The sequence below is a fragment of the Colletotrichum chrysophilum genome (genome assembly GCF_026319265.1).
Source record: "Colletotrichum chrysophilum strain AFK26 chromosome Unknown scaffold_9, whole genome shotgun sequence".
Lineage (NCBI taxonomy): Eukaryota > Fungi > Ascomycota > Sordariomycetes > Glomerellales > Glomerellaceae > Colletotrichum > Colletotrichum chrysophilum.
Window position 1 is genome coordinate 196,456 of NW_026517296.1, and position 20,831 is coordinate 217,286.

The 20,831-nt window shown below is 52.0% G+C and overlaps 8 protein-coding genes across 8 annotated transcripts; 5 read left to right on the top strand and 3 right to left on the bottom strand.

Moving 5' to 3' along the window:
- Window positions 1-333: 333 nt before the first annotated feature.
- Window positions 334-2,050, bottom strand: COL26b_001912 (uncharacterized protein; the record flags this gene model as incomplete). Its single annotated transcript, XM_053174848.1, has 4 exons — window positions 334-623; window positions 818-1,065; window positions 1,485-1,811; window positions 1,860-2,050. 4 exons carry the CDS (start codon window positions 2,048-2,050, stop codon window positions 334-336), a joined length of 1,056 nt encoding a protein of 351 aa, XP_053041143.1.
- A 1,504-nt stretch (window positions 2,051-3,554) lies between these two features.
- COL26b_001913 (uncharacterized protein) lies at window positions 3,555-6,924 on the top strand (the record flags this gene model as incomplete). The annotated part of the gene is made up of 2 exons (XM_053174849.1): window positions 3,555-4,075; window positions 4,128-6,924. 2 exons carry the CDS (start codon window positions 3,555-3,557, stop codon window positions 6,922-6,924), a joined length of 3,318 nt encoding a protein of 1,105 aa, XP_053041144.1.
- Window positions 6,925-10,792: 3,868 nt separating this feature from the next.
- COL26b_001914 (uncharacterized protein) lies at window positions 10,793-11,179 on the top strand (the record flags this gene model as incomplete). The annotated part of the gene is made up of 1 exon (XM_053174850.1): window positions 10,793-11,179. The coding sequence occupies one exon, from the start codon at window positions 10,793-10,795 to the stop codon at window positions 11,177-11,179; it is 387 nt and encodes a 128-aa protein (XP_053041145.1).
- Window positions 11,180-11,909: 730 nt separating this feature from the next.
- COL26b_001915 (uncharacterized protein) lies at window positions 11,910-12,765 on the top strand (the record flags this gene model as incomplete). Its single annotated transcript, XM_053174851.1, has 3 exons — window positions 11,910-11,918; window positions 12,130-12,220; window positions 12,440-12,765. The coding sequence occupies 3 exons, from the start codon at window positions 11,910-11,912 to the stop codon at window positions 12,763-12,765; spliced, it is 426 nt and encodes a 141-aa protein (XP_053041146.1).
- Window positions 12,766-14,166: 1,401 nt separating this feature from the next.
- Window positions 14,167-14,977, bottom strand: COL26b_001916 (uncharacterized protein; the record flags this gene model as incomplete). Its single annotated transcript, XM_053174852.1, has 2 exons — window positions 14,167-14,179; window positions 14,235-14,977. The coding sequence occupies 2 exons, from the start codon at window positions 14,975-14,977 to the stop codon at window positions 14,167-14,169; spliced, it is 756 nt and encodes a 251-aa protein (XP_053041147.1).
- Window positions 14,978-16,914: 1,937 nt separating this feature from the next.
- Window positions 16,915-17,354, top strand: COL26b_001917 (uncharacterized protein; the record flags this gene model as incomplete). The annotated part of the gene is made up of 2 exons (XM_053174853.1): window positions 16,915-17,094; window positions 17,151-17,354. The coding sequence occupies 2 exons, from the start codon at window positions 16,915-16,917 to the stop codon at window positions 17,352-17,354; spliced, it is 384 nt and encodes a 127-aa protein (XP_053041148.1).
- A 182-nt stretch (window positions 17,355-17,536) lies between these two features.
- On the bottom strand, window positions 17,537-18,589 carry COL26b_001918 (uncharacterized protein; the record flags this gene model as incomplete). The annotated part of the gene is made up of 1 exon (XM_053174854.1): window positions 17,537-18,589. One exon carries the CDS (start codon window positions 18,587-18,589, stop codon window positions 17,537-17,539), a length of 1,053 nt encoding a protein of 350 aa, XP_053041149.1.
- Window positions 18,590-19,121: 532 nt separating this feature from the next.
- On the top strand, window positions 19,122-20,739 carry COL26b_001919 (uncharacterized protein; the record flags this gene model as incomplete). The annotated part of the gene is made up of 3 exons (XM_053174855.1): window positions 19,122-19,173; window positions 19,358-19,982; window positions 20,412-20,739. 3 exons carry the CDS (start codon window positions 19,122-19,124, stop codon window positions 20,737-20,739), a joined length of 1,005 nt encoding a protein of 334 aa, XP_053041150.1.
- Between the last annotated feature and the right edge of the window lie 92 nt (window positions 20,740-20,831).

The window sequence follows — 20,831 nt, forward strand, 5'->3', positions numbered from 1 at the left end:
CGACTTTCACGACATCACCTGCCAAACACGCATACCACGAACGGTCTGAGTTGTTGTCATTCTCTTCTTGGTTGCAGTCAAACTCATAAGTATGGCCATGCTATTGGAAGGCCATGGGAGCTCTCAATTCAACAACGTGAAGCCGGCATTAGATGTGCATCAAGATTCATGTCACTGGGCCGGACAAGTGTGATTAAAGAACAAAACCGAGAGATAGTTGTTGTTGTTTTTGTAGTCTTAGTAATCCCTACGCTCCCTATGTTGTGGTCATGTTCAATTTTCCTCCGTTGGAACGGCTCTCCTGACTGTCGCCCCGTCTTTCTGGTCTACCTCTCAAAGCACATATCTGTACATGGGATGATCGTCGCCCTTGTCCGCAACTTCAGCCGGAACGTAGTCCAAGTCACTCTTACCATACTTCTCGTCCCGCTTCTTGTTCTGGAATCTCAAGCATAGGCTAAGAACAGTAGCCAAAGCAGCAGCAGCGAATAAGATGCCGGCGCAAGTCCACATGCCCTTCGCGTACCACGGCTGGTCCGTCTTGGGAAACAAGCGAGCACCCAAGATCGGACCGCATTGACCTACCATACCGAAGATCGCCAGTCCAGCACCACGCTTGGATGCTGAGCCTTGATTGTCAGTCACCCAAGTGAAGGTAAGGGCAACAGCTGGGAAGACTCCTGCGCACACGAGGAAGGTCGCAAAATAGCGAACCCCGTGGTGTGGATGGTGGCTAGTAAAACATATCCAACAGCTCCAGTGCAGCAGAAGAGAACGATGAAGACCCCAAGAGTTCTGAACCGATCAGAAACGAAACTCGCCGTGACGCAGACCACGTATGCGGCCAGATAAGGACAGGCAGAAAAGCCTTGTGCGTGTAGCGAAGTGTATCCCATGGCCTGGAGAATCGTAGGAAGATATGCTGGCAACGAGCCGAAAGCGGTGTTGAGACAGAAAATGATCATTGCCTGCAAGTAGTTCTTGTAGTCGTAAAAAGCAGCAAAGGCCTGCTTGAAGTTGAGCTTTCCTTCTCTCTTCTCACCCCTTCCCTTGAAAGCGCGATGACTGATGATTTCATTTTGTCGGGGGGTGAGAAACCGGCACTCTGAAGGCGAGGGTGGGAGATAGAAGTAGGCTACTATGGCCAGGAGAATCGTTGGGGAACCCTCTACGAGAAGTTTGGTCAGCTTCACGGGGGAAAAAAACAGTTGCAATGGCCTTGGCTTACCAACAAGAAACAAGAGCTCCCAATTGGGTATAGACGACTTTGCACCGACAAGACCATACGCCAGTGCAGATGTGAAGCAGCTGGCTAGGGGAGAGAAAGATATGAAGAGACCGTATCGAAGCCCCATCTCCCCTCGGTGGTAAAAGAAGGTCATGTATAAAGCAACAGCCGGCACAAAACCAGCCTCAAATGCTCCAACGAGGCTTTCATCAATCGTCAGCTATATTGCCCAACAAAATAAGTTGAGATAACTCACAAGCGCAGTGCCATGATTCCCGCAAAGTTATGGGTAGCGGCCTGAAGCATACTCATGGAGCCCCAACCAATTGCCATGAGTGCTGTCCAGAGTGGCAACGGGACGAAAGTCCATGCCAGAATGAGCTTTAGAACGTCAGCGGATTCAGTGACCGTTGAGAATGTGTGCGGACTCACCCAGTGGAACAAGATGTAACCAATGTACAGGATTGTGACGATCCAAGAATAGTCTTCAGATGTAATTCCCCATTCCTCGCCCATGCCGGCCGTGTAGGCATTTCCAACATTACCTCGATCTATGTAAGAAACAAGGTACAGAGCGCCCAGTCTATGTTCAATCAGTAAGTGATACGAGCAGAACCTATTGGTGACTTACAAGGGAATCAGATTCCAGTCCAACTTCCTGAGAGCTTGTCCCTCTTCTTCTTTCGACCACGTGGGAGCAGTCTGTCCCTCGATCTTCATGGTCTCATTGAATTCATCACCCTCGACGTGAACAGCGTGATCGCCGTGCTCATTCTCGACTATTTCTCGCTTGTGTTCCCCGTGTGGTTTTGATGCTGCCATTGTTGCTGACAGGGGCATATTGTCTGAAACGTACTCTGGCTCGATAATATGTGAGATTCAAGGAGAACACCTTGACATGGAAGCCGGTGGGATAAACACGAGTGAAGCATGAACTTATACTCAAATGGTATTCTGTCAAAGCGACCGGCCCAACGGATAGTTGAGGCCTGTTAGACGACAACGCAAGAGCCAAGGACACAGATCGCACTATGGAGACGACCCCACGGGGAAAGGTCCCGTCACCTTGTGGAGGCGAACGCGTGGATACGAAGGGGCAAGTCAAGTCAACCTGGTCAAGGAAAGGTCGGTATCAATGCCGACGCCTCGACTGTAATGTTGTGATTCAGGGGTACCACTGATTCAGGTACATGATTGCAGCATAGGATCCATCAGTTGCCTTCGAAGAGAGCAGTAACATTAGCAGACATCTTCTCAAGAATTCAGCTATCTAGGCAGATCACTATATCTATTATCCGTATCACTCTTACTGTTTTAATTAGTTTCTTAGGTACTTATACTACAAAGCTACTGAACTGGGCACTCACCGATGTGCTTCTTCCCTTGCTGTGAAACCCCCCATTGGGCGGGCTCAAAACTTCTTCAAAATACATCTAGTCTAGAGTTCCTGCTTTCACAGACTTTCCTACCTAACTATCACCTTCGCCGCTATTATCGCCTTTATGTTATTAACATACCCTCCCTATTATTAGGCCTCCTTTAAATAAGACTATGTACATGTTCACGTATTGTTAAATCTTACTGCTAGTTTACATATCTTGAACTCTGGCCTCCTTCTAGCTATATGGCTACATCCTTTATGTTGTTATTATTATCCCTGCACATCACACTATGATTTTACATGCCTTCTAAGGCTTTGTACATATGGTTCCTCAACTCTAATTATTATCTAATGGCCTAGTTGAATGGCTGTTGTACCTTATGACCAGCATATTAAATCATTAGATGTGATCTAATTTATGACACTAGTTCCACCTCCTTTCTGCGGAAGGGCACATCCGAGCCCTATTCCATATGACAGTCGAACTTTTATTGAGCGGAAGTATGATGCTAAGTCGCTACACTGAGAGATGCCGAAGTATGTGGCGTTGGGGACAATGCCGAAGTTCATTGAATATGCCGACGCAGACCCCGCATTTCGGAAAGTGATACCGAGACCACCACCCGCACAACCGCGGGTTCACAGAGGCCAAAACGAAAGATTGCACCGACGTCGGAAACAACTGAACGATATGAACTGTGGAGAGAGTCTTAACCTCTCAAATTCGTGGTATTGTTGCCGATTGCCGAGGGAAATCCCCATGTGACTTCTCGTGGAGACCCGGAGGAGTGTATACAGCATTTACACTTACTACTGACGTCTCAACACCGGTTTTATCGACCATAGAAGAGGCACTGTTATCCTCACACAGAAGCTTTGCGTCTTTGAAAAGCTTCACACCATCAGGCATCGTATCGACGCAGTTCATCTCCCAGCACAGCGAACATGCCAGCTACTATCAACGGCTCAGACGAGCATCAGCTCGTCGATGAGTTCATCATTCTCACGCCGAATGCCATGCTCGGCTATGGATATGACTCAGATCACTTCTGGTATGGTATCGAGAAGTATAAGCCTGCAGCAATCATTGTCGACAGCGGCTCTACAGATGGCGGTCCCTATAAGCTCGGCATGAGCAAGATGACCTGCGGACGAGGCTCGTATGTTCGAGATTTGGAGCCAATACTCGAAGCATGCTTTCACCACAAGATCAAGGTCCTCATTGGATCCGCTGGCGGTGATGGCAGCAACAAGCATGTTGCTGAGATGCTCGACTTGGTGACGGAGATCGCGGAACGGAAAGGCTACTCATTCAAGGTCGCCACGATACAGGCCGGTATGGACCGTGAGTGGATTAAGTCGAGGATATCACAGAATCGCGTTGGTCCTTGTGGTCCGGTCGAGCCCCTTCTTCCCGAGGTGGTGGACGGTGCTATAGACGTTGTTGCTCAAATGGGTTCTGAACCGTAAGTAAAGGCTTCAATAGGCAAAGGGCTGTCACTGACAAAACGAGCGAAGTTATCTGGAGGCTTTGAAAGAGAACCCTGATATCATCATTGGAGGGCGGTCTTATGACCCAGCCCCGTTTGCTGGTTTCTCGATCGCCAGAGGAGTACTCCCAGATGTAGCTTGGCATATGGGCAAGATCATGGAGTGCGGCGGCATCTGCGCTGTCCCGAAAGGGCGGTCGATGATCGCAACGATGAGAAGGGACTCCTTCGACCTTACTCCGCTGTCCCCGGCGGAGAGATGCACTCCTCTCTCGGTCGCTGCGCACACCTTGTACGAAAAGACTCGCCCTGATCGTCTCCCAGGACCTGGAGGCGTTCTAAACCTGGACGGGGCGAAGTACGAACAAGTTACCCCGAAGACTTGTCGAGTGTCCGGCGCCAAGTTCGAAACAACGCCTTATCAGGTCAAGCTAGAGGGTGTCAGTCATCTGGGATACCGTACGATCTTCATTGGTGGCATTCGAGACGCCATTCTCATCGACCAGATCGACAACTTCCTCGAACGCGTCCGAGTGTACTCGCAGAAGCTATTCCCGGGGCTGGACAAGTCTGAGCAATGTCAACTTCTGTACCACGTATACGGCAAAGACGGAGTGATGGGACCCCTGGAGCCGGTTCAGGCAGGCCCACACGAGATCGCCGTCCTCGGCGAAGTGGTTGCTCCGACCTCAGAGCTGTCTCACACCATCGCCAACAACGTTCGCGCTTCCATCTTGCACTTTGCGTATCCCGATCAAGTTGCGACGACGGGAAACTTTGCCAGCCCCCTTTCACCGCACGAGCAAGATGCTGGAGCTGTCTTCAAGTTCAGCCTCTATCACCTGGTGGACTTGGATAACGGTGAAGAGGCCTCCATCTTCCCGATTCGCACTCAGACGATTGGATCGTCGCAAGCATCTCCTGAGCCAGTCACTCACCTCTCTTCTGATGTTTTCAGCAAGATCGATGACGGAGAGCTCACCCCCTTGACCTCGAAGTCTGTTCCCCAAGAAGAGGCGGCCTTGAGTCAAGTTGCACGCATCATCCGATCAAAGAACTCCGGTCCATTCGAGATGACTTTCGATGTCATGTTTGACGACGAATCAGTTTACAGGCGTGTCAGGGAGGCTAACGTCTTCACCAACGAGACCATCAAGAAGCTCTACCGTGTCACGGACGACGATATCCTGACTAATATGTACTTCGACCCTGCCCTCGCCTGGAAATGTACCATCAAACGGCCATGGGCTCAAGGCAGCGTCGGCGAGCGCGACACTCTTGGAACACAGCAACATGCACCACTACTTGGAATTCGCATACCTGCGGCGAAGGCTACCGTTCAGTCCAAGCCTAACGGCGTCGCTGTGGCTTCCAGCAAAGTCATACCCCGTGAAGGCTTTTCAGCTCAGGATGTTGTCCAGGAGATATGGAAGGGGCTTAAGCTCCCTGCGGAAGCCCTCAGCGCGCTCAATCTTGAGAATGACGGCGGACCAACCCTGCCCTCGTCCTTCAAAATTGGTGTCCTTGCTCAGAGTTCCATCGCCTCGTCTGCACTTGCAGCAGCTCAGATCCACGCCTTGCGTAACGAATCTTCTGTGCCTGCCGTCGATGTTCCCCTCGAACACGCAACCGTTGAGTTCAAGTCCGAAAGACTCTACATCCTCGATGGGAAGCCAACCCCTTCCCCCTGGGGCCCCATTGGAGGTCTGCACAAGACATCTGACGGGCATGTTCGAGTCCATGACTCGTTTCCGAATCACCGGGATGGCATCCTCGATCTTGTTGGCTTACCTCATAGCTCAACCAGAGAACAATTGTCGGAGAAGCTGTCGGAATGGGCCAGTATTGATGTCGAAACTGCTGCAACGGTCGATGGCAAGCTAGCGACGTATGCCTTGAGATCGTATCGACAATGGGATGCCCTTCCTCAGTCCAGAGCCATCAGCAATTTCCCCATCGACGCCACTCAACTATCTCCCGAAGGGCCCGCCGGCTTACCTGCAAGAATGAGAAGCGGCAACACGAAGTGTCTCCAAGGCCTCCGGGTAGTCGAGATGAGCCGTGTCATAGCCGCTCCCCTATGCGGAAAGACGCTCGCGGCGCATGGCGCGGACGTAATCTGGGTCACCTCACCAAACTTGCCTGATCTTCCGACCATGGATCGGGACTTTGGCCGTGGCAAGCGGACAGTTCAGCTCGATGTCCACAACCCCTCTGACAAGGAGAGATTGATCGAGCTGATCAAGACAGCGGACGTCTTTATTCAGGGCTTCCGTCCTGGCAGTCTTGCCAGCCACGGCTTGTCACCTGAGGAGATAGTCAAGATAAACCCCTCCATCATCGTCGCCAACATGTCGGCATTTGGGCCACAAGGACCTTGGTCTGGTAGGAGAGGCTATGATTCGCTTGTGCAGACCTGCTCGGGGATGAACGTCTCCGAGGCGGAGCACACTGGAAAAGGGGAGGCAGCGCGTCCAACGCCATGCCAGGCACTTGATCACGCCGGCGGATACTGGCTCGCGACTGGTGTAATTGCTGCTCTGTACAAGCGAGCAACTCTGGGGGGCTCTTGGCGCGTAGACGTCTCTTTGGCAGGTGTAATGAAATACTTGCGGAGCTTAGGACAATATCCTGGCGCGACAGGCTTCGAGGTCAAGGACTACGAAAAGCCAGAGGATGTTCGGAATGAGCTTTTCGAGACGAGGGAGACGGGTTTCGGCTCCATGACGGCCATCAGACACAGCGCACGTGTTGATGGGGTCGAAGTCGGCTGGGACGTGATGCCGAAGCCTTTGGGTTCTGATTCCCCTGAATGGATTCATTAAAGTTCACTTAAATGTCTGGAAAATGCGACAAATTTACCGAAATCTAGTTTAGGATAAGATCTCACTTCCATATAGAATCATTCGAGAAGCTGTGTTGTACAACAGAGTTCGAAGAAAGCGGGAGTATGATCTTCGTGTGGTGAGTCAGAATATTGACCCAACACGACCAACAAAGGGGAGAGAACTTTGATATCAGTCGCGTGTCTCAACTTAGCGGTATTGAAGCTTATGGCAGTTGAAACTGACTTGAAGCCGCGAGGACTGAAATCTCCTTGTATTAAGATTCTACTGGAACAACTGGACCATGCCCTTGTCGCCTCTAGCGGCATAGGGTCCTGGCTGAGAGGAGAGAGGACGCAAGGAGTTGTATTTTGGAACCAGAACTTTCTGTTCAGCGGCTGTTACTACTATTCCACGATAATTCGAAACCTAAATCCCTGCCCATTTCTCGGAAGAGTCTGCCAAAGAATCAGGAAATAAGCCAATGGGTATTGATCACGGTTAACCTGACACTTGATGATGCGCTCTTACACTCAATATTTTAGATTTAGGCTAAGTCTTAGGAAGAATATGTCACTTGCCACCTTCGGCGCCTATGTTCCTAATTCGAACATCAAGCTACCGGAATCTTCCCCGTATTCGGTCCCAAGCGTGCTTCCTTGGCCCCTTCCTCCAGTCCCCGCCAACCCATCTGCTTCGTTTTGACAACTAAGCTTCTCCGCGCCTTCGTTTTAGGACCCTAAGCTTAACCGGCAAAGCGGCAAACACATTCCTATTCTGTTATTGTGGACCTTTCTCTCCGCAAAGATGTCACAGAGATCTGGGCGCGCGGAAATGCTTCAATGAGCAAGTTTACGTGGCCGCCGCAGCACCGGCCATCCGCGCGGAAACGCCCACGAATCAGCATCATCGCCGACGGAGCTGCGGGATGAGTCGTTGCGGCTACACTGTGTCAGCCACGAGTCGACACGAACCCGAGCCCTTGGATGCGGCGGCGGCGATACCGAGCGAGTGGTGACTGATTCGCGCGGGCCACGTACATCTCCCGCTGCGGGGTCCAGCACACATTCAATGCGTGGACGCCGTGGACGCTAAGCTTTTGCCAGTTGAGACTGTTGACGCCTGCCATTTGTCATAGCGGCGTCTTCATTATTACAGATGGAGGCGACAAGATGCCGAGGACTTGGCCGAAGAGAGTGGGGATGAACGATCGTCGGCGTCTACATCGACAAGGAACTCAAGAGATCATACATCATACGGCGATCCCCCGGAGACTATTCTTGTCGCATAAATGCCACCTGAAAATTGATACCCGAAGTACCCTGAGATCAACATATTGAGAGTTGGTGCGTTCAGGTTTTCCACGGTTTTCCGAGCTGTTCCTGCTAACAGAGTTTGGTTATCGGGTTCCTACTATTACTTTTGAGACTTGGTATTGCTCTTATTCAAATAGGCCGGTGCGATAGGGCGTTGCCAAAACCTCCTCAACGCGTGTTAACGCCCGTCTGCCTACGGCCGTCCTCGTCCGATCCCTTCGGTTTTAGCGTTTAACTCAAGCTTTCCAGTTTCTGTCACGCGCCGTGCCCAAGAAGATGGGAACTCACATGGTAGTCCCTGGAATCGAGGCACGGCGAGGCGCTTGTCCCATTAGTTCGGATTCCTCGCAACCCAGTCTTCGCTATCGCTTGTCTGTACGATTCTCAGCAGCCAGAACTCAACCCGGGGCAGCCATACTTGCCCGTGCCGCTCCGACAGAGCTCCGATATCTCCTTGAGATTTTGCCGGCGAGGGCGGCTGTCCCACCCATTTCGTCTGAAGATTCATGCCGTTCGTAGGCAATGGTGATCCTCTCGTCCTGGCCACCCTCTGGTAACCTCCGTACGCCTGAGAACAACAAAACCTAATAAATTTGCTCAACAGCCACATGGGCTCACTTGGTCAGGTGCTCACGTCCAATTACTCTTGACATCGACCACGGTGGCGCAGAAAGGTGTGGCATAACACCAGCAGTCGGAGACATCGCTTTTTAGTTTCTGGCTACTTCGTCGCCTATTGACTTTGCTCTAGAGCGGAACGACTGTCCGTCTGATGCTCGTAATCTTCTGCAGGTTGAGAGCATCTGTTCAATGTGCCCCTCGTTTACACTAGAATTCTGATTTAAGCTTGTTCATGTACCTTTAATCATGTTCGGACTTCAGACCAGGAACCGCAACTTTACCCCGAATGAATGTTCTTGCCAATGCGATTCGCAAGACATCAATTCTACGTCGAGCAAGGAGACGACAATCGAAGTTGTTCACATAGCGTCTGCACAGAAGATCTGACCGGCCATCAGTATCGTGTGTTGATGAAGAAAGAAGCTTTTCTGAAATACGCACTGCCGCCGTCAGCCTGGTAGAATCACACAGACCGCACTGGACACTTGCGGGTATCTCAGGCCAGCTCCTGCGCCGGACATGAGCACATTCTTCCTACAAGTAAATATTTCCAATGAACATGAACCAGTCGTCTACCGCGTGTAGCAAGCTTCCAGTGCGCCGAAAATACCAGCAGAGTTCCCTGACTCCAGGGTCCATGCCGAGAGACAAGTTGAGTAGGGCGCACGGAGTAGTGGCGGCGACCGAGACCGAAGCGGCCGCTCATGTCACAGTCCCAGTCTTCGTTGACGGGGGACGCTGCCCACGAATCAGGCACGATGCCGACTGGACCAAGACGTTGGGTCAGGTGCCAGGGGTGCGGTCTCTTATGCCCTGTTGCTGTCATTGATGAACGACGTTCGACGTGGACAGAGCCACTTCGGACTGAAGAGGGGTAAAACGTACTCACTTACGCGGCTATCAAGGCGCATCTGGAACACCGTCGGCTTCCTAGAACGGCATGTAAGTCGCTCATCTTTAAGCCGATTTCCCGTAATTTCCGCTTACGATCAAAACTGCAACCAAATGTGCTGATTATTCATCAGGAATTACTTGCTTGTAACTATCGGTGCTTTTAGAGGAGGCCATATTGTAAGCTGGCTCTGGTCCGAGCAAGTCATCGGGAGGCATAGTTGAACCAACGCAGAAATTGGCCTTCTATGCATCATAGTATTGATTACAACACATGAAGCTGTGATACAGGAGTTAAGCATGCCTTACTCCGAAGTTGAGATGAGTGAATGGCACGCTAGATTGTTCACTGTGAGAGTATAGAGTGAGGCGTACTAGGCGCTAGAACGTCCTACTTTCCCCCACGTTGGTCCGAAATAAGCATAATACCAAACGCGCTACTATAGCAAACAGAACAAGTTTACTCTGCTGCCGAGGGGACTTCGGCCGACACTGAAAGCTTATTCGGCAAAGTGGCCGACCCTTAGTCAGGGAGCTCCTGGTCCAACGTCCCATCTAGACCTTACTCGGACCCTGTCCCCTACGGATCGACGATGCATGAACGTTGCCCTGCTCTGCCAGATCTGCGGTCGTTCAACTCGGACTCGGTGATGGCCTTCTGACTTTGACTTCGTTGGTACGGGGTTGGAAGAAACAGGCCGTCCCAAAGCATAGCGGGCGCCTTTCCTGTTCCTGTCGAAATGGAAAAAAATAGCCGGCTGCATGATGCAGCGAGAAAACTTGCGCAAGACATCGCGGGAAGCGGCATTAGGCTGGTCGACTAAGGCACAACGGCACCTTCTTTCTTTGTATAAAGACGTCCGTTCTCTCGCCCTAACCGGTGGGAGTTTTCCTTGTTCATCAGCTTACTTCCTCTATCAACTTATATCATCAATCTTATTCACTATCTTGAGTAATAGCTTCTAGCTACCACACTACCACACTACTACAACCAACTCAATACTCTACTGTCTCTTACACAAACCACAACAACCGCCAACATGCGCTTCTTCACTACCGTCGTCCTCGCTACCATCGCTGCCAGCGTCAGCGCGCTTCCCGTTGCCCACGAGGCAGACATCACTCCCGCTCTTCCCCAGGGCATCGAGGAGGCCGCTGTTGAGCCCATTGAGGCCAGAGCCAACGGCAAGCCGAACACCCCTGCGGATGTCAAGAAGCACGACGACAACCACGAGAGACAGCGTGAGGGCAAGTGCGGCACGGGCTGCAAGGATTCCCTCGCTTCGTACCACTCTCAGGCATCCAAGGACTCGAAGAACTCTAAGGCCTCCAAGGCCTCTCAAGCTTCAAAGAACTCCCAGAAGTCTAAGGGTGGCCGTGATCTCAGCGCCGTTGAGGCGACCGAGGCGGAGGAGATGGAGCAGTAAATGTGATTGGAGGTTACAAGAATATCAGGAGTTACATGGAGTATTAGATCGGGGAATAGCGCCGGGATATATAAGTCTTCTGGGTAGTAGCTGTGCTATATAAGACAATGAACGAAACATTTTCCAATTGAATGAAGGTTCTCTGTTTGAATAGCCGATACGAAGTTGACAGCAGTTGTATGTCTCATCAGTCCGTCAAACATCATAAGATGATAAAATATAACATGTAAGTTTGTAGTTCTAGTCTTCGCGGTCTTGACCGTGGCAGTTCACCACTGTTAATTTAACGCGCTGTTCCCCGAGAGGCGGCGAGAGATTGTGGAGGAGAGCAAGCAGGCTATGGCCCGCAGGGACGGCGGCGGCGAGGGTGACCAAGATGACGTGGCATGGGTGCAGTGATCTGCTGTTAGTGGACTCAACGTATGATGTTCAGAGAGTGTTCTCTGGTAGGGGTTTACCAATATGTTATGTATGTTGGCTCTTGATATCCTATGCTTCGCCGTGTCTAATCGGCCTCATCTCTGTAATAGTGTGAAAAACATGCTAAACAGAAGGCGAACTCTCGCAATTGAAAACAGGCCTTTCCTTCCATTGAGTTTTCCGCACCTTGTCTCCCAGGTCCTTTGCACACAGCGCCGCCTCGTTTAGAAACCCGTGAACCTGCCCGGCTTCAGGTGCCCATAACTGTCCCCAAAAGTACAATTGCCTGGTCGCAACCTTCAATTCACCGATGCCTACGGTAAGCTAACCCTAATGTAGTGACTAGTCCTGTTTGTCATGGCGACCGAAGCATTGGACGGCTTGATATTGATGGCCGGGGGTCTGTCAGAATAGGTCGCTAGGTCAGCAGTCTCGTCGGAAATCAGTTCTCGAGACCCCAAACGGGCTGCTACTCACCCCACGCAGATGTAGCCCGTAGTGGCATTCAAGCTGGCACACTGAATGTACAGCTTTGGGTTCCACTCGACCAGGCTCTCCCGCCCCGCGCAGACCAGTCCTGGGGGACCACGGCGAGGGACTCGGAGGAGGACGTCGGGCTGGGTAGGTAGGGCGGCGGGCTCGTGTAGGCGTAGCCACTAGCCACGCAGCTGGAGGCCGACTTGAACTCGTCGGCGCGGCTCTCGGTGTGGCCGATGGGCGAGTTGACCTCCAGCTGCATGGGCCCGAGGATACAATCGTCGCACTGCCGGGGCGCTGAGTTGGTATCATTGCGCCATTCGCCCGGCACGTAGTCGCTTGGTAACAACGGACAGTGTCCAGCGCCGTATTGCACATCAGAGACCGAAGAGGGTTGCGGTCCTGACGAATGGGGCTCGGATCTGCCCAACGACGAGTGCGAGGATGACGACTGCGAACACGATGAGCTCCGCAGAGATGTCATTGCTGCGCCCCAAGTCGTTTCGCTGGCTGATGTTATCTCCGAGGAAACGACAACCCTCCAGGCCAAGGATAGGAGACGAAAGTTCGATATAAGTATGTTCAACTTTCTGAATATTATTGAGGCGATGACCATCATAACCAGAGAGTATCCTGGCGCGGGCTCGCTCCTTGACCAACCTGGGGCCTCGGACAACGTATTCCAGTAAGCAACCTGCCTCCAACACCCTGCTCAGAGGTACTTCATAGCCTCAGTTCTAACACAACTACCCATTCAATCAGGCAGGATGCTGGCTGTCATAGCCCTGATATCCTTGTCACTAAATACGACACAAAAGCAACGAAGGCGCAGACAGGGAAGTGGCTCGACACAGAGCACAACCCAGATGTAAGCATTTCAGCCATCCTCCCCTAACCGATCCAAGTCAAAACATAGTCGAACCTTCAGCTAACAGGCGGAAAACAGCTACAATTCACGCCTGATTTAATGAAATTTCTCTCATCCGGTATTCTGTCGAATGGAAAGCAATCTGTCTTCTCGCGGATAAATGCCGATGACATAAAAAATACTGGAAAAAGAAGTTTCCTAAAGGCACTTTTCCGAGGGCGGGCAAAAGCCAGACTCTCTATACACCAGAGGACTACTTCCAAGATCAGTTCGGCTCTATCGGAAACCGAGCGCCAATGGTTCTCTGCGAGAAGAAACTGAACAACATGAAGGGCAAAATATTCGGGTTTGAAGACCCGGTTGCCCGCAATACAATGCGAGACTTGCGCGATGGGGCTTTGACTGGTGATATTTCTGATCAGGATGAATTCTTTAGAGGGATCGCCAGAGTAAGCTTTTACCGCTATCCAGAATCCACACGCCCGCGAAAGCTTGATACTGATGTATTCACTGTAGGCAATCTCGGTGTTCGTCTACCTGAACCACCCTGACGTTTTACCAACGGTCCAAGGCAACCGGCAGAATCTGTTTAATGCAGCTCGTCTTCTTGCCATGTTGATCATTGAGTTTGCGAACCTGGAATATCTTGTCAGGGAATTTGATGACGCTTGGTACGAAGAAGCAGCCAGGCGAACCCGTGCTTGGGCGGAAGAGATGCTGGACAGTATACAAAACGCCCTCGCTCCGCTTGTACTCTCCGGCCGGGCACCACCAAACATGGCTGCCATTTACGCCGCGATAGCAGCCCTGAGAGGTCGACTGGGTGACATAAAGGCGCCGCCACGTAAGTAGCAGGCAGTATTATTGAATAGACCCGCATTGTGGCTTGAACCAGCCCGGCCAACTTTGGCTCCCAAATTAGTCGGTTGATTCAGCCGCCTCGCGATGTTTGGTTGGTTGGTTGTATGCTATTTTGCAGCAAGGGTCGGGGACTAGCAGACAGGTCAGCAAAAGACAGCCAGCAGAAGGGCTAGTAGTTGATGAATAACACGCTGATGAACAAGTCCAAAACTCTTAATCCAGTTCCAATATCGCTTTTTGCCCACCAATCAATCAGTCCTGCCAAAATCTCATCAGAGACCTCTTCAACTAGGCATCGATCTGCCCCTGCGAGGATAGATCCCGGGTGGGCGAAAATAGGAATCTTCGTCATCCAAGCCGTTTATCCCATGAAGCTGTTCGTACAGGCCCGCCACGTAAAGAGCGCTGCAATACATCCACCCAACATACCTGCGATCGCTGCCGTCAATAGGGGGATAGCCGCGATCGTACTGGTCCTCTTCGTCGTCCTCCTCGTCGTCCTCCTCGTCTTCATCCTCATCCTCATCCTCACTCTCTTCCTCGTCATCCTGCTCGTTATCACCATGCTCTTTGTCATTCTCTTCCTTTTCTTTCAAAGCCTTACGAATGTCGAACTCGTCCTGGGTGCCATTTGGTGTCCAGGTTCGATCAACGATAGCAAAAACCATTGGCGGCAGTTCCGATAAGAACAACGCTGTGCTGTCGTTTGCTTCCTGGAACTGGATGATAGTGTTGAGGCACTGCTTGTCGACATAAAGACAGTATCGGAAACGGGGCATCTGGATAGGAAATATGTTCAGGTAGGCCTTGGTTGGGAACATGGGGACGTTCTGCTCAGACACCCATTGATTAAAGTGTTTCCTAACTTCAACCCGGGAGGCGTTGTTAAGGGTGGCGCGGTCCTCGTTAACGACCCAATCCAAGTACTGCTCAAGTAGCTCAGCGCGTTGGTACTCAACGAGTTGGTAATGGCAGAAGCTCTTAAGCTGCGCGAGGTAGCGGTTCCAGAGTTCGTCGTCATCGTATGTACAGCGGTAGATAACGAAGCCCCACTTGTGGATTCCGGTGCTGAGCATGCTGAGGCAGGTGCGTTGGTAAGCGTCTCGTCCGTAAGCGGAGAGGTGAGTAGGGACCTCGTCGAGCGTGCGAGCCTTAAAAGGGTCTGGTTCCATGTTGTGTAGGAGCTGGTGGAAGAAAGGTTTATGAGTGGGAGAGAGAAGGGATTTAGAAGTTAGGTGCGGAGGTTATAATTTATACCTAGGGGCGTTAGTCAGCCTATGTAAGATGGCCACAGACAAGCCTCCCTACGCTTCTCTTGCTCAAAAGAAATATTCGAAAGAGTCAACTCGAGGCAAGTATCTAAGACTAAGAGAATATCATGACAACAGCAACAAATATTCAATGCTGCCCTACGTGGTGTTTATGGTCAGATTATGTGCGATATTTCTTACTGACAGTTCATGCCGCCTGGCTAGCAGCAAGACATGGCATTCCGCAGTTAGCCAATTGTGATAATTACCAGGATGAACGCCGGCTAAGTCGTAAGCATTGGTCGGCAGGCTGAATGGACTGTGATGGCTGTATGTTCGAGCGTCGCCTAGCCCGGCGCGAGTTAAGCAGTCATTACTGCCACTTCCATCTAGAAATCGCGTCCAACTCGCGTTCATTCATCGTCATCATGCTGACCCGGCGGAAGACCAGGAAAATACTCGGCACAGGCGCGAGTGTTCTGTTTATAGCATGCAATATAGTCTTCGTGGTAGTGCGTATCAATTCCGCAAAGGCGCTTCTTCATAAAAGGGCTGAAATTACATACTGGCGACAACGTACGGCTACCGTTGCTACCGTTATTGAATGCGGGGGGCATGGCGTTGTGATGGACGTACGTTCAGTCGATGGAACCAGCGTAGACTGACCCGCGCCGGATACCGCAACGATGCACTCACAATCGAATGGTTCAGATATCCACCAGCTAAGCGCTAGGACCCATCTGGTGAGTGTCTTCAACTTCAATCATGACACCACTTATGCCTGTTTCCGAAGTCTGGGATGTTGCCTGGAGCCGTGAGCGACATGAAATTCAAAGACAAATTTTATAAAAACCTCCATCTTGTCTGCCGATTCTCATCACAACAGCCGGCAAAACATTGATTACATACAACAACGGGCATTCGCCGGTCGTCACCGACCCGACTACTACTCCGTCCCTCATTGGCTTATCTATGGGAGAGCGGACGGGATCCCGAGTTTTCCAATGGGTATGGTCGTATGTGCTGTGAAGGTATCGTGAGGTTGCTTATGTCCCAAGCCAGTGCGGTGGTGAAGTCGATGTCTAGGCAGCTGAGCGTTGCATATGACGTTGCGAGTATACTCTCTCATTTAATTCAGACTTTGATTTGTAATCGTGTGATCTCATATATGTTCTAGAACTTTGGGCTTGAGTTGAGATGCAGGAAAAATTTGTGTGTTGTTCTCATCTAATGGGCAAGAGGCATTGCGTTTGAGGCTTCAAGTGAGCCTTCATGTCAACCTAGGTCGCCAGAAATTCCGAGACACACCTTCCCGTCTTGAACTGGTCTTTCATTTTTGAAAACCACTGCCTGAGTCGAACTCATATGTACCCATTTCTGCAGATTTAACAATTCCACTTAGTGTTCTAATATATTCCAATGGTAGCCGTTGTGTGTTGGTGAAGAAGAGTTGACGTGATAGGAGGGATGCGCGCTGAGGTAAGATCGCCAGGGGTGTACCCCGCCAAAGCACCCCCACCACAGCGCATCCCCTTGACCTTCCAAGGCACCAGCCTGCGCACCTTGACGTAGCCAGCCAAGCAGATTTGAACAGCCGGGATTCCGTGTAAACAACAAAAAAGCAGGAATCAATCAGCCAAGCAACGCGCGCAGGCAGACAGGTAAGCCGTCCTCAATTCTGTACAAAAGTCTCAGCCTTTCGAAGAACCATTGCAACCATTCCCCATCTACCCTTTCCCACCTCAACTCCGGACATCACCTTACCCAGGAAACTCAACTGAACCAACTCCAAGGAAAAAAGCAAAGCACCCCACTACCCACTTACTCACTCTCCGACTACAACCACAACTCCCGACACAATGGCTCCCCCTTCCCAGCTCACGGTCGCGACTCTCTCCGTCACCCGTCTCCTTAAGGAGGAGATCTCCTACGAGAAGGAGCTTATCCAGCAGAAAGCTAAGGTCGCGACGCTGGAGGCTGAGATCAAGGAGGGCAAGCCCGATGAGGACGGCAACCGGGAGTACATGCTCAAGCAGCTGGTTCGTCCGCCTACTGCCCCTCTCTGCCTCAAGTATTCTTACTAACGTCCACACAGAAGCTCGCTGTGGAGGAGACGGAGAAGGTCTTCCCTGCGTTGCGCACGCGCGTCGAGGACGCGACCGTCAAGTTGGAGGAGCAGATTGCCCTGGCTGAGAGCGGCGGCGCCACTGAGGACGAGCTGGCCACAGCCAAGCTGGCCCTATCGAAGGGCAAGGAGGAGAAGACATACACTGTCGACGTTCCCACGGCCTCGGCGTAAGGCAGTTGGCCTCATGATTTGTGTGTATTAATGAATCCGGCTGGGGACCGCGTTGTGATCAAGGGCAGGCAGGCGTCATGAAATCCGCAGCTCGCGTTAATGGGTATCTCAATTGAGAAGAATCATTCCTCAAAGCTAAACTATGCCGTGCCGTCTTTTTGTCTAATTGTCAACCTCCATGTCTAATTGTCAACTTCCATGCTGTCCGGTGCATCCACTGTGATCTGAGGTGTGTCGCCTCCAGAAGTGACTTGGGTGTCTTGCCGGTCGTCCATCTCAACATCCTCTCCCTCCTCAATCTCGTCATCATCAGGCTGGGGACGAGGCGTGCCGCCTTGGCTTGGTACGGCGCTTCCAGACCGCGAGAAGCTTCCCAAACCACCAGGTCGCGGCTTCAAACCCTCTGACTGATCCTCCGACTGGCCGTCTTGACCCGGTGTCGCTCTTGAAATGGCGCCACTGTCGGGGTGCGGCGTGACGTTTCCACTAGAGACGTGTCGCGGTGTCTGTCCTCCTCTGGAGGCCTCGCCGTCCTCCTCGTCCTCGTTCATGCCCTCGCGTCTTTCGACTTCCTCCTTCTCGTCACGAATCTGCCGGCGCAGCAACATGCCCTCGTCCATGATCTTGCTGAACTGCTCCTTCCGCTCGCGCCACGTCACACCGTATGTCTCGCTCTCGCGCTCCAGATCCTTGATTTCCTCCTCCAGCTTCTTCAGGTTGGCTTCCTGTTCGACGCGCGGTCGCAGTCCCTTGGCCATCAACGCGTTGGCCAGCTTGTCATACTCCTTACGTTGAGCAAGCGTGGCCTTCGCACCGTCCAGCTGCTCGCGCAGCTTCGTGTTGTTCTCGCGTACGCTCTGCGACTCTGCGAGGATGCGCTTCTGGTCGGCCTCGTAGCGTGCGCGCTCGCGGACGTTGGCGTCGAGGAGGAACTGCAGGCGGGCGATGCTGCTTTCGAAGGCGGCGAAGTCGAGGGTCAGGTCTTCTTTGATCTGGTTGATCTCGCGGGTCTTGCTGGCGGCGGATTCCTCCTTCATTTCGGTGTCGGCGTCCTTCTCGCCATTTGCGCCCTCGGGAGGCGGAGTGGGCTGTTGTTTCGTCTGAGCATTTGCGATGGCGGAGATCGAGGCGAGTCTCTTCGTGATGCGCTTGAAGGGCTTCTCCTCGATATTAACTAGACGCGTCTTGTGGAGTTCCGCCTCCTCCTTGTCGTCCAAAAGATCCCAAGATGACATTTTCTTCGGGTTTGGCCTGATGTCGTGCGAAGTGGAATACTCGGCTCGGATCGCGAAAGCTGGAAGTAGTGTTTTGAAGATGCTTGGCTTTGGATGAAAACAGTAGAAGCCTGCTGAGAATAATACAAGCAGTTTTCAACTTCCAGTATATGACGTGTCTTTAAGGTGTTCCTGAATCCAAGCAGAAAGATCCGTTTGAGGTATGGCTGCAAGCAGGCGAGCGACAGTTCACTAAATTCCAAAGGCAAAAGGTGTAATTAGAGTGCAGCTCTTCACGTTCTTTCCTCAGCCTTGCAGTAGCTTCTTTCCACAGTTGGGATTGGCCATCGGGACGGAAAGACCCACTTTGTGTGTTTCTCCACTAGCCCCCCCAGATCGAGGGCAAAGTCAAAGCGTCTCCTTCCCACCACAGTGATCTCATCCGAATCTACCAACAACATCGTTAGGCTACTCGTCGCAACTACTCCAAGACTGTCGCAATTAACAGCGCTCTCGATACGAAGTTACCACGACAAATCTACTAACCGAGAAAATGACTTCGTCTGAGGAGCAGCAGTTGCTGGCGCGCATCAGCCAGCTTGCCGGTACGAGAACTTTGCAAACAAAACTAGGAAAGCGCTTAATCTGATATGGTGGCAATAGGCAAGATCAACCTTCACAAGGCACAGCAAGCTGGCGTTCAGTCCATTCCCAGTTCCCAGGCATCATACCATCGACGTACGTCCCATCATGCGCCCAGCGGCATCGCGCGACACTCACACGACCCAGACAACCCCCATCGACAAGGCGGCCATCCCCACAGGCATTCCCCGTACCCCTCCTCTCGAAGACCTTCGGGTTTCCGCAACAGATCTCTTGTGGTCAACAACAGTGGAACGCAAACACCGCCTTCCGACTCGCCTACTCCCGAGGCATCTGGCTCGACCGCTTCTTTGGGCTCTTGGATTTCGAAGAACACACCCGGCCAGATGTCGCTAATCAATTCAGCGGTCTACGATAAGACGAACGAAGCCACCGCCAAGGCCATCGAGGCCACTCGACAAAAGAAGCTACTCCAACGGGAGGCGCGCGAAAAATCCCAACTCGCCAACCATTTCCAGCGATACGGCGGACACGCGAGTGCTCCGACAACCCCTACTAACACGACAGCTGTAGGGAACCACGAGATCGAGATTCAGGGATTGCGGTATCGCGTCGCCAACAACGGTAGCAAGCTCGTGAAGGTGTCCGGTCAGTCGCCAACGCCATTTGCCCCTTGGGCACTCGTTGATTATTACACAGGAGACCTTCACCCAGTCAGTGCAACTCCTAAGGTCACATACGTTGGAGGCGTCAAATTCCACCGAAGCAAGAGAGGCAATCTATACCGCGCTGGCGTGCTCAGAGCGCATCGGTATGTCCTCCATCCCACTATTATGCAGACGCTAATCCCGCTTAATATTGCAGCCACCATGGCGTAAAGAAGGTCGACGTGCCTTGCAGCATGTTTTCGCTGACTGGTATTTCATTCACATTCTCACCCGACAACTAGTCATTCATCCGGACAAACTTGGGATCATGTCGCTCAAGTGGGTATGATAGGTATTGGACAACACTAACCCCGCAACTTCTATCTAGGTTCATGCGCGAAAGGCCCTGCTTGCCGATACCAACACGACGCGTCGAAAGTTGCCGTCTGCCGGGAGTTGCTTCACAAGGGAACCTGCGCTCATGAGGAGTCTTGTGATCTTTCCCATGACTTGATCCCTCAGCGCACCCCTACATGTGTTCACTTCATCAAGGGCAACTGTGCGAACCCCAACTGCCCGTATGCTCACTCTAGTGTATCTCCAGGTGCTCTGGTCTGCCGCTCATTCGGCATGTACGGCTACTGCGACAAGGGGGAGAAGTGCGAGGAGCGACACGTTTTCGAGTGCCCCGACTTCAGCAACACGGGCAAGTGTAAAACCAAGGGCTGTAAGCTACTTCACCGCGAGAGGGCAAGCGTCCTCCGGAAGCGCACAGACGACAACGAGATGGAGGATCTGTCTAGCGACGAAGAATCGGCCGACAGCGACGATGTGGACTCGGACGAGGTCGAGGAGTTTATCAACGATCCTGTTGGTGACGACTCTGACTTTAGGGTTCAAAAGGACTTTATCGCTTTCTGATCGTGACCTTGTGCCACTTGGTGAGAGCGGCCGCAATCGGTCCGCCTTCTTTACTGACATGCTTGCTATCTACTCCTGAAGGAGTCTAATCT